General features: G+C 33.3%; 1 protein-coding gene across 1 annotated transcript; it reads right to left on the bottom strand.

The window, feature by feature from the left end:
* Nucleotides 1-11,163: 11,163 nt before the first annotated feature.
* Nucleotides 11,164-12,177, bottom strand: LOC140434012 (uncharacterized). Its single transcript, XM_072521986.1, has one exon. The coding sequence runs from the start codon at nucleotides 12,175-12,177 to the stop codon at nucleotides 11,164-11,166; it is 1,014 nt and encodes a 337-aa protein (XP_072378087.1).
* Nucleotides 12,178-13,017: the final 840 nt, after the last annotated feature.

The following is a 13,017-nucleotide window of genomic DNA, read 5'->3' as shown; positions in this document are numbered from 1 at the left end:
ATTCTTGTTTGGCTCTATTAGATAGTGGCTCTAACATTTCTTTAATAGGTTCCTATTCATTACAATTGTTAGAAAACACTAATATTAATATTATACCTATTTCTTCCCTGCAAGTCTCTACTGCAGATGGTACCATTCAGTCGATCACAGGTAAATTTGAAACTGAAATTTTAGTTGCAAATATTCGCAAAACTATTACCTTTTATATTATACCTTCCGTGCAAAATTCTATAATTCTTGGCATGGATTTTTTAAATGCATTTAATAGCACATTAAATTGTTCGGACTTTTCGTTCTCTATTTCTTCCTTTAATTTATCAACTGTAAGTGTTATTCGTGAATTTTCTAGTTTGTCTGGAATGGAACAAAAACCGTTAGAGGATATTATCTCTAAATTTTCATCTATTTCGTCTAAAGATAAATTAGGCCGTACACATTTAATGTCTCATACTATTGAAGTGAAAACTTCAACTCCTTTCAGACAGTATCAATATCCCATACCTCAAGCATGGCAAGCAGATTTAGGTAAAGAAATCGATTCAATGCTCTCCTTAAACATTATCGAACCTTCTACCTCTTCATATTGTAGTCCTCTGTGGCTTACAAAGAAGAAGGATGGATCATTCAGAATTTGTTTTGATGGTCGTAAATTAAACAGTATCACATCGAATAGGGACGCTTATCCTATCCCTCGAATAGATGTTATATTAAGCAAACTCCAGAATGCGAAATACATCTCTTCCATTGACTTATCCAAGGCCTTCTTACAAATTCCTTTGAGTGAAGAGAGTAAGAAATATACTGCTTTCGCTGTTAGTGGTAAAGGATTATTTCAATTTGTCACGATGCCTTTTGGTCTAGTTTCAGCTCCTCAGACGATGTGTCGTTTAATGGACTTAGTTATTGGTCCACAACTTGAACCATTTGTATTTTATTATTTAGATGATATTTTAGTTGTTACTCCTGATTTTACTTCGCATATTGAAATATTAGAGAAGTTATTTTCACGCCTTAAAGAGGCTAATCTCACTGTCAACTTGGATAAATGTAATTTTTGTCGTCCTAATCTCAAATTCCTGGGATATGTTGTTGATAGTCAAGGTTTGAGGACAGATCCTGACAAGGTAACCGCTATCAAGGACTTCCCCATACCTAAAACAACTACTCAGTTACGTAGGATCTTGGGTATGTGTGGGTACTATCGAAGGTTTGTACGTTCTTATTCCACTTTATTATCACCTCTTACTGACCTCCTTAAGAATAGGAAAAAGGGTCAGACTATTACCTGGAATCCTGAGGCTGATGATGCTTTTCATCGTATTAAAGAAGCTCTTACCAGTGCTCCTGTCATGACTTCTCCTGATTTCAGTGAACACTTTTACCTCATGACAGATTGTTCTAATACTGCTTCAGGTGGTGTCCTCTTTCAGATGAAAGATGGTTCTGAGCACCCCATAGCGTACACTAGTAAGAAGCTCAATAAGGCCCAGAAAAATTACTCCACTACTGAGCGGGAACTCCTTGCTATAATTCATGGCTTGGAGGCCTTCAGGTATTATTTAGAAGGTCGTAAGTGTACTTTGATCACTGACCATAGTTCGTTGTTGTGGATGCATTCTATGCGTAACCCATCCCAACGGTTGTCCCGCTGGATTTGTAAGTTATCAGCGTTTGACTATAACATTGTCCACCGTAAGGCAAATGGTGTTGTAGTAGCTGATGCTTTGTCTCGAACATTTGATGTCAATCTTCTTGACGTATCCACTTTAGTTCCGGATGCGTGGTACCATAAAATGTTGGAGAATGTTACTCAGAATCCTGGTCAGTACCCTGATTTTAAAGTGGAACATAATATCCTTTATAAACATGTTGTTAGTCCAATTGAAGCCTTGACTAATATGTCGGATTGGAAAATTGTCGTCCCAACCGCAAATAGGGATGAAATTCTTCGTACTTTTCATGATAATGTGACATCTGGTCACTTTGGTTTCTTTAAAACATTTAGTAGGATAGCGGAGCTATATTATTGGCCTGGTATGCGCAACTGTATTAAGAAATATATTTCTAGATGCAAAGTTTGCGCTACATGCAAGCCAAGTAATAAGCCACAAGCTGGATTAATGGGTTCTTTTAGGAACATTGACTTCCCATGGCAGATGGTATCTATGGATTTAATTGGACCATACCCTCGTAGTTATAAGGGCAATACCTATTGTTTGGTGGTCGTGGATTACTTCACTAAATTTCCATTAGTTTTTTCTCTTCGTAATGCCACAGTTCCTGCCATTGTGAAATATTTGGAGGAGCAAGTCTTTTTGTTATTTGGTGTTCCCCAAATTGTCTCTTGTGACAATGGTCCTCAATTTGTAGCTAAGGCTTTTAAAGACCTTCTAACTAAATACAAAGTTCAGAAGATCTTTTATAACGCTGCGTACCATCCGCAAGCTAATCATAGTGAGCGTGTAAACCGCAGTATTGTTACAGCCCTAAGATCATATACATACCAAGACCACAGAGCTTGGGATCAATATATTCACTCCATAGCTCAAGCCATAAGAACTTCTGTCCATGAAGTTACGCAGTGTTCCCCAGCTTATTTAAATTTTGGTCGAAATGTTGCCTTATCTGGTGATTATTTTGGTTTAGTTTCAGGAAATTCCACAAATCTACCTCAAATATCAGATAAACTTCATCGTTTAGATGATATACAGACTCTACCTCCAATATTTGCAGACATCAGGAAGAAATTAAAAACTTCTTACCTTAAGTCACAGGGTCAGTATAACTTGAGGAAAAGAGATTTGCGATTCTTTGTTGGTGATCGGGTATTAAAACGTAATTTTGTTAAGTCTAGTAAAGGTGATGCTGTTTCTGCCAAATTTTGTCAAAAATACGTCCCATGTATTGTCAGTAAAGTAATATCTCCTTTAATATATGAATTGAAAGATAGTTTGTCCAACAAACGTCTTGGTCGATTTCATATAAAGGACTTATTACCAGATAACACTGTCAATGACTTAGACTCTTCATCGTCAGAAGAAGATTAACCTGACAGGATTGATTAGGTTAATTCCTCTTTCTAAATTTTGGTAAGACTTGATTTTTTAATGAATAGGTAAATGATTTGATTTTGATTTTAGTCACCAGATAGACAATATGGTTTATCTATTATATAATAGTTTTAGCTTCCCTTACTAAATTTAGCTTTGTTGTTATTAGTTATAATATTGAAGTAGGTACAGCAAATTTTTTTTGGTAAATCAAACTGGTGTAGAACTGTCAACTCTTCGTACCTTATTATGTTTATATGTGTCATTGCTATATATTGGTATACATAAATACATGTATATGTTTAGATTTTGTTTATTTGATCCTGAGGTTGTTTTTGGTAGTTCCTACAGGAAAATTATTAAAATACTTAGTAATATTCTTTGATACATTAGTTACCATTTGGTCTAAAGAAGTTATCGCGTCATTTGTTTTAGATAATACAATTTTAGTATACAGTGTGATTCCTAAGTTAGACTTCATTCGTTAAAAATTCAATGAAGTTAGTTGAGATAAAAGTTACGCCGAATTATTATGTAACCTTTTGTTATTTTTTTTTGTATCTAACATTTCTTATGAAATTGGTTTGCCTCGCATGGCTATGCAAATACGTGGGTTCGAAACTTGTGTTACTATCAATAGTGCGCACCCGATAGGAAGCAGATTTCATGGCTCACAATTGCCTGGTTATATATATCAGACCTTAATCAATTTAAATGCTGAATCTCTATGATAGAATGTTTAATCATCGTCATCATTATTGAAGGATGTACTAAACATTCTAGTATTCAGAAATATTATTCTGTTGAAACATAGTCTTAATTTTAATCTCACTTCTATCATACATATATTGTCTACCCTTTTTAGCTTTATTATCTAGTTGTGCTGATACAAATGGTAACCTCTTAGATCTCAGCCTTATTAGAATATATCTTTTGTATTCAACAATTGAATATTGTGTTTAGCATCAGCTTTCCTGGGAACTCATTTTGTTTTTATATGTAATTAGGAGTCAGGATCAATGTTCTGTTATATAGATACAAGTAGCTAGTGAACATACCCTAATCTGCAGTTTCTTAAGAAATTGACTTCCTTGTTCTCTAGTACTTCTTTGATTGAATATTTATAAGAGTTATCCATTTATGATGTCTTGAGGTATTGTATTAGCGATGATTTAGTGATATTTGGTTGCCTTTTTCTGGCTATTCTTATAAATCTGTTGTAGCTACAGCTATAGTTAGAGAATTCCAGAATTAGTTAACTCCATTTCGTTATGTCAGTTCTTTAATTTGGTACACTTTCTTCCTGTTGTATTACTCTTATATGTGAAACTCAACTGTTCATCTATTAGTTCATATATTACTAATATTTGTGTTGGAATACCTTACTAAAATAAGTTTGTCATTCTTGTGTAGATCTTATCTTGAATCTGATGCATAACAGATGATGAGCTTAATTTGGGGTGTAATCCATCGTAGGTTGTGGAACTTGATAGGGATACAATGTGGTCTGGAATTTGGTAACCTTCAATGACACGAAAGGGAGTCCTAGGAAGATGATTTGGGATTCTTCCGGATGTTCGGCCTAGTCAGGTTGAGTCGTTAGTAGATTCTTGATTATGTTGTATACTGACTAAGTATCCCTTATTATACCTATCTACTCATGACTGGAATCAGATCAATTCACATATGCTGCAGACACTTAGTCTGTTATTTCGTTCCAATGGTTCAGTTTCATGGTACCAAATATTTAGCATCTATAGAGTATAATGATTATTAGGTTGTGGTGATGACCCATGAATTTGCCTGATTGTTTCACATTGGATATGCCAATATAAATCTGTTGTCCATTGTCGGATCAATTTAGGATAAAATGCATGCTACGATCATTTTTCCTCAGTAACTCTTATATCTAGTGTGGTTTTATATTACGGTCCATATTTTGGTTTATTGCGAATTGGTTACGAAATCTACTGATTGCTTCACCTTGGATATGCTCTAAAATAAATCTGATGTCCATGGATGGATCAATTTTGTATCGTTCATCCCATTCGTCAATTATTTTGAAGATTTGTATTTTTATTAGTTATTTAGTATAAGGTTTTAATAAACATACTATAACTTGTGGGCATGAGTGCTTGTGTCATATTTAGTATATTGTATATTAGAACTACCCCTCTTGCATGACTCATAATCTGTGGTTAAGTATAATCGGTCGAGTTAAATGCAAATGTGTGGAAGTTATTTGGTATATTCGGTTATATATTAGCAAGTTTTGTATTCATGTATATGATTGGTTTAGTGTTCTTGTTGACAATAATTTGGGGTTTATTTAAATCTACTTAATCAACTTGAACAATTTTGGGTTTTAGAATGTCAGTCACGGATGGAAGATTCTGTGCATTTAATATGTGCTAGTGTGGTGTCCTGGACACGCTATATTATTGGCTATTTTGTTCACGTCTGTGATGGATCCCACAGTATATGATTGGTCTTGAATATCTATAGTTACACAGAAAAAAAAAAATTGTTCTTAGGTCAATTTTTTTTCTCCAAGTAAAGGGGGAATGTAACGATAAGATTACTTTATCGTTACTGAGAAATTTAAAATAACTTAATTCTGCCTGTAAGATATGCAACCAACTATACATGTAATCGTATTATCAATTGTTTATCAATTGGTCAAACTGCTTACCGCCGCTTCCGCTTAACTTGGAACTGACGGAAGCCGACGATTTTAAAAGTGGAAGAGCTCACTTTATATCCAACCTTCGAACGGGTCAGAAGAGTGATCTTTCAACGACCAACGCCACATGGCTCAAGTTATCAGAAAAGAAATTTAAGTTATTCAGAGGTGATATTAAGTTAAAGAAGGCGTTTTTTTTTTTATATTAGAAGTTTTGGAAAAAGAAGATTTTGGTTCAATTGTTGAAATATTGTTGCGTTGGGTGAGTTTCATTTTAATTAAAGTACATCATTTTTTTAACCATTATTAGTTTCATATTAAAATCATTTATTCAATAATTTTACCTTAATTATATTAGTCAAATCACGTTCAGAATTCTTTCTGTTAGAAATTCTCCTAAGTACACGTTCTCATCAATATCCAAGCAATTCGGTAATGTAAGGAGATCCTTCATTACTATTTGCCTATAATATATTCGTGATAAGTTAAATTTTAGTTCTTCAGTGAAATATTCATAGTAAATTCCCAACATTTTTTTTAAATACATAGTTTTCGATTAATTTTCCAAGGTCACAAAAAGTGTACGAAACCTTCACTAATTATCATCTTCTGACTAGTTTTTCTTGTCCTAACCGCCTTGTTGTTTATCAACTCTGAATAAAGCTAATGAGAGCTTCTTTGATTTTATTTTAGTCGTTGGAGGAAGAAAGAATATAAAGTCAATATAATAAACATTATTTTGGATTTGGGGTAATAGCTTTCAGTTGAGTTTAGTTTGGAGTTTTTTTTGGTTTTTTCCGAATATTGGAATAGCGGTTCAGTTTGGTGCTAGAACAGTGGGCTTACAGCTTTCACCCGAACGGGTCCCGGCGGCGTAAGGCGTCCGGAAGAAGAACCTTCTCGGCTTGAGAGTAGACAGGTTTTTTTTTACTGTTTGGTAATATCGTAAAAATAAGTTACTTAAATATTGTTTAAACTTTAGTGAGTGAACGAACCAAAACTTAAAAATAATCCTTATCAATTTTCATAAATCATATTTGCGTATCATTATATATCTTACATTCAATTTTTTTCTTAACATCATTTGCTTATTTTTTTTTGTGTCATTAAATATTTTAAATATATATATATATGTATTAGTAATAACAGGGTAGGGGTGGATTTTAATACACTTTGTAAGGTCATTTGTGCACAAAGGTCCATTTTGTATTTTTACAGCCCTACTGGTAACGTCACTGATTTATCTTGGATCTGTTCCTTTCTGAACAGACCAATTGAAATATATTTACAGGTTATCTGATTGGAATCAACTTAGAAATTGTCGAACTGATACATTGTGTTAAATATAGGGAAGGGTAATAATTGTTTTAATATATAAATAGGTTGGTTGTAGTAAATTTTGTTTTAATTAATGAATAAAACTTCATAATAAAAGTTCCTACTTTTCTAGCATATTAGAGGGTGTAAATATATTGTAAATAGGGATCAATAGGTTTTTTGTACGATAGGGTATTTAAGTTAAATTGTATATTACGGTTTACAGGTTTTTCTATTTTATTATTATTAAATTGGGTTATAAGTAATAATCTGTTTTATTAAACAACCTTTTTTTTAATAAAGTATATCTAGTTACAGAAAACATAGTTAGCAGCAGCAATAAAGTCACTAGGTGAAGTGTTTGTTAGACTAAGAGCCCAGTAAACATCTTCCCTGGCGCCCAAATCATTCTTCTCTCATATATTCCTGTTGTCAGTACTTACCCTTAGTTCGTTTTGGTTATTCTTATATTTCCTTAGTTAATATACATCTTTTCTATTCTTTACTGTTTTCTCAGGGCATGCAAATAGGCCTAACCCTACCTTGAGTATCAACTGGCCAGTCTCAAGCATACCCAGCTAGCCTAACTGCATTCAGTTTCAACTCTTATTTTAATTTAGTTTCAAACTTATCTTCACACTACTCTACAGATCTTATAACATCAGGGACATAGTCCCAAGGGATCTGCCTACTATATTTGTTACAACACGTGCATAAATGCCAAGATGTCAAACTTGTAGAACTGGTGTGGAAGGAAGTTAGCACAGAAGAATGCCACTTGGGCATGTCAGTATACAATGGAGAGAAAACATCCAATCATATCTCAAAAAATGAACATTTCATTTGATTGCAGATTCGTGGAAAATCGATCAACTTGGAGATAAGTTATAATCAGCGAAGACCTACTCAGTGTTGTAGCGCTACGTATTGATAATGATAAAGAGAAAGGAGAAACGGTGACAAAAAGCAATAAAAATGGACTATGGAGCAAAGCTGCTTCAAAATCTTTGATTGGAGAGGATTTAAATGAAAGTATAAGAAATACAATGGATGATTGATGTGTTCGAGAAACTTGAGACTTGAGAAAGGCAATCTCCGAAACAGCTGTAGTGATAAGATAAGAATTTTGTAGAAGTTTTGCTGTTTTATTGTTAAACAAAATGGAATTAACATACGACATTATATACGCTAAAATAACTAGACAACTTATATGATACGGACATATAAGGAGAAAGTTTAATGATACAATAATCTACCCAATATTTGTTATGAGTAAAAACGATATGAATAAACAAAATAAAGAAAACCATGGCAAAAGGCAAATAGAGGAATGATTTAAAAATGAGAGAGGTATCCTGTGGATAACATGTGCTTAATTAGGAACGAATGGAGATGAAGATCAGAAGACGACAAAGAACGTTTTAAATTGATAAATGTATACAATTTTTAACAATGTATATTTACAGGTCATTATTAGGGTCAACGTGCTAATTTTATGTAAAATAACACTTTTCAAGTTGGATCGGTTACACCACGGTGGAATCAAATACACCCAAATTTAAAAACTATCGATGTTTATATGAAAGATGAAACCTTATGGCACATGACCGTGCAATCTTGACACCTACACATTATCACATAATTGTGAACGGTATATTGTACCTAATTACTAAGAAGTTTGTTATTTTATTCTAAGAATAAGTTTAATATTTTACGGGAGATTTAATGTATTTAAAATTTTACAGGATCCGGTATCGTAATAAGAAGTCAAATTTCACTACAACTCCATTAAAACATGTTAAATTTTACTTTGGATATTCTTTTTGTAATATAATAAGTAAAAATACAGTAAGTTTCATCTTCTTATTGTGCCGTATTCTAATTAAGGTTAGCGATTACTTCTTTAAACGCTTCCCATAAATTATTATAGTTTAAATTTAACTACTTTATGAAACAAATATTGCACGTCATAAATTGCAGGAATTGAAAAATTACAAAGATCTCCTGTTTACAGAGTTTCTTTTAATTTTATGTAGTTTATTATAATCCTACCGAAGGGCTTCTACTTTCTTAAACTGTTACACGACTACTCTACTCGATGTTAGTACATTTAGAGACTAAATGTTTAAGTGCATATACATTGTAACAAAAAATAATAATAAATAAAACGAAAACTAGCCATTTCCAAGTTTATAATAAATACTTTTTTAAGTTTGAAAATAATTAAAGCAAGTAATATAAATAACCACCATAAAATATTTAACTACATTAACCAAGTACCTATTTGTGAAATTTCTCCATGACTAAATTGATTGTTATTTAAATAAATTTGAAGTTCCAAAACGTACCTGCTGTAAAATTTAAAAATCTACGACTAATCAAATTATTGGCAACATCGGAGGAGTTTAGTTGTATACGCAAAGAAATGTATACGGATCCCAAAAGTGTTTTAACCTATTACGGAGTCCACTTAATCCGACGTGTTGGTCGGAGTCCACATAAAGCGCTACCCAGATAATAATATACACGATGTATATTCGCCTGGAGTTAGTATAATACCGTTTTAGTACGGAGCCCCCATTAACCGCTAGATCTATATATATATATATATATATATATATATATATATATATATATATATATATATATATATATATATATATATATATATATCTACGGCATAAAGTGAACTCCGCCCATGTTAAAATTCAGGTTCAAAAGAGCTGCGTGGTCAAGTGGACACCGATATACGGAGCTCACTTGACTATTTCATAATATTGACTCTGTCGATTCGTTAACTTGTATAGTTTCATAATTTTTAAAAATTTTGTGGAGCTCATAAGTAGCCCTGTATCATGAATGTATATCGCTTAGTTCACGTGTATATATTATAGGTGTCGTTCAGATCTTTTTCACTGTATATTGGAACCATAAGTATATCGGTCTAAGTAAGCTCCGATAGTTTGGCAACTAGGCGATTAAGCCGTATATTTCCAGCGTATGTTCTAAACGGTTCATAGGGACTCCTTATTTTTGTTATCATTCATACGCATTACAGTATGTAATAGATATGTATACTATCAAATACCTGTTTTTGGTGTTTTTGGTAGGTACGTGCTTTTCTAAAAATAGCTTTCTGGATACAAAAGGATTTCATTACCAAATTGGATGTATTTTTTCATATGCGGAAATTTCCTAATGTATTTTGTTAACGTCAGTATGTCTTTATACGTTTCGTTTAAGAATCCGATTAATAAGAACTTCTTTTATTTCATCTATTGTTTTACGATATCTTGTATACAGTTTCTTTATTATTTTATTTCTGGTTTTGTCTGTGTACTATATATAATTCTACATAGTTTATCTTAGAATAAATATTTAAGTGCTAAGATAGATATTTTTGTGTAAAAATTGGTAGTAATGCGCAAAAAAGGGAAGAATGCTTAATTTATCTAACAAGAATATACCACTTCACCAATAATACAAACTTCTAAATGTTTTATCTTCTATTTAGGGGTAATATGTAATCAATATAATTAGAGTTAGTGTCAAATTTGCAATCATTTTTAAAAGCAATAGCTTACTGACTGTAATTTATATGTTCAGTTCAAATAATTAAACCTTGTCGTATTTTAACCTTGTCGTAATTAAACCTTGTTGTATTTTAAACGCCGATAACTTGCATATGATACACACTTGTCGGTGATACAATATTGACACGAACTTATTAATATACCGACTGGTTTAAAACACTAATATGCCGCTGGGGCGAGTAGAGCCTGACGCTCCTTCAGTGCTGGAATTTGAACTGATACTGATGTCCACTCTCTCCCCTCAATCACAAACATTCCGAAATCTCCCCCCTGACCCCTCGACGTATTAAAAGATATGTTTATTTTTCAAATACCTTTAACTTTCAAATCATTGATAAAAACTACCTGATAAGGGTATTTGTCTCAACTTGCGGAATTTTGGAATGCGTCAGAGGGTAATTTGGAAAATACTAATCCTTTCATTGTTACGATTCTATGAAGGTTTTAGAAACTTGTGTAGAAAGTTATTTAAATGCAAGATAACGGCGCTTTACAGATTATTAGTTAGTACAAAGAAATTTTATATATCTAAACTAATATACAACATAGTCCCCCCGTTGATGTGACCTACATCTAAATGAGTATGGGGCAAAGGACATACTTTAACAACAGATCTTATAAATGTTCCGTCTTTAGTTCTTAGTTTTACAGTTCTAACTCCGCCGTCTTTACCTGGCAGTGTTTCGATTACTCTTGCCAGTGGCCATTTTAGAGGAGGAGCGTTATCATCGATTAGGAGTACAAGATCATCGACTTTAATGGTTTCTTGGGGCAGAAACCATTTGGGCTTATTTTGGAGGCGATGTAAATAATCCCTAGACCAACATTTCCAGAAATGCTGCTGAATTTTGCTGCATTTCTGCCACAGTGATAAACTATTTTTGGATTTTGTCGAGATATCTTTTTTTGGATAGGAAGTCATGCTGCTTCCAATGAGAAAATGAGCGGGGGTTAGAAAAGAAAAATCATTTGGACTGTCTGACAATGGACAGAGGGGTCGTGAATTTAAAACAGCTTCTATTTGAGCCAAAATAGTGGTTAATTCCTCAAATGTAAAAATATTATTGCCCATCATCCTTACTAAATGATACTTGCAGCTCTTTATAGCTGCTTCCCAAATTCCACCCTGATGTGGAGATCGAGGTGCAATGAACTTCCACTCAATTAATGTTGAGGCTGCGAATTCTTTTATGGTAGGTAGAACATCCGTTCCCATAAAAAAGTCATAAAGCTCTTTTAACTGATTACGAGCTCCAAGAAAGTTAAACGCATTGTCCGAATAAATGGTTTTAGGAATACCTCTGCGTGAAATGAATCTTTTTAACGTTAGTAGGAATGCTTCGGTGCTAAGACTGGACACTAGCTCTATATGGACTGCCTTAGTGAAGAGGCATACGAATACTGCTATATAAGCCTTACAAATGGGAGCACGTCGCAGTTTTGAAGATTTTATTTGAAATGGGCCCCCGTAATCGATGCCGACATTTGTGAATGGTCGAGAGACCTGAAACCGTTCTTTGGGTAGATCGGCCATTATTTGATGAGCTGGTCTTGCGTTAAATCTGTAACAGTTCTTACATTTGTAGATGATCCTCTTGATTTCTCTCAGTCCATCAAGAGGCCAATAAGTGAGTCTAATATTTGACAATGTATTTTGAGGGCCCTGTGTGCAATAGGCGAATGTGTTCTCTTTCAAGTAACGATCTAACTACCTGGCATTTTGTAAGAAGAAGAAGTGGAAATTTTTGATTATACGAAACATTTGCATTGCGAAGTCGTCCACCAACTCTTATTAAATCAGATGCGTCTATAAATGGATTCAATTTTAAGAGAGCCTTATTTTTTATTGTTTTTTGATGCTTTAAGTCTTTAAATTCTGATTGAAAGAATGTTAGTTGAATGATTTTAACTATTCTCTGCTCGGCTTCTATTAATTCGGAAGCCGAAATTACACCATTTCTTTTGTTTTCTTTATTTCTAAGATTGTAAATATACCTATTGCAATATGCAATTACTCTTTGTAACCGAGTGAAAGATGAGAATTTACAAAAAGTTGTATATAGAGTAGGTTTCGAATTATTTACAGCGTGTAATGTGGCTTTTATTTCAGGGATATCTGTTATATCAATATTTGGAACAAATTCATTAAATTTAGTGGTTGCGTTCATTATAAAATGGGGCCCATGCCACCATAATGTATTGTCTACCAGCAGGGCCGGTGTGGTACCGCGAGACAGAATATCTGCTGGGTTATCTTTAGAACTTACGTGATTCCATAAATAAGTTCGCGTTAACTCCTGTATTTGAGTTATACGGTTTGCTACGAAGATTGACTAACGAGAAGGGTGAGAATTTATCCATGCAAGTACAATTT

Source organism: Diabrotica undecimpunctata, chromosome 1 (genome assembly GCF_040954645.1).
Source record: "Diabrotica undecimpunctata isolate CICGRU chromosome 1, icDiaUnde3, whole genome shotgun sequence".
Lineage (NCBI taxonomy): Eukaryota > Metazoa > Arthropoda > Insecta > Coleoptera > Chrysomelidae > Diabrotica > Diabrotica undecimpunctata.
The sequence above is the reverse complement of the archived record's forward strand: the minus strand, read 5'-3'. Positions and strand labels throughout refer to the sequence as shown.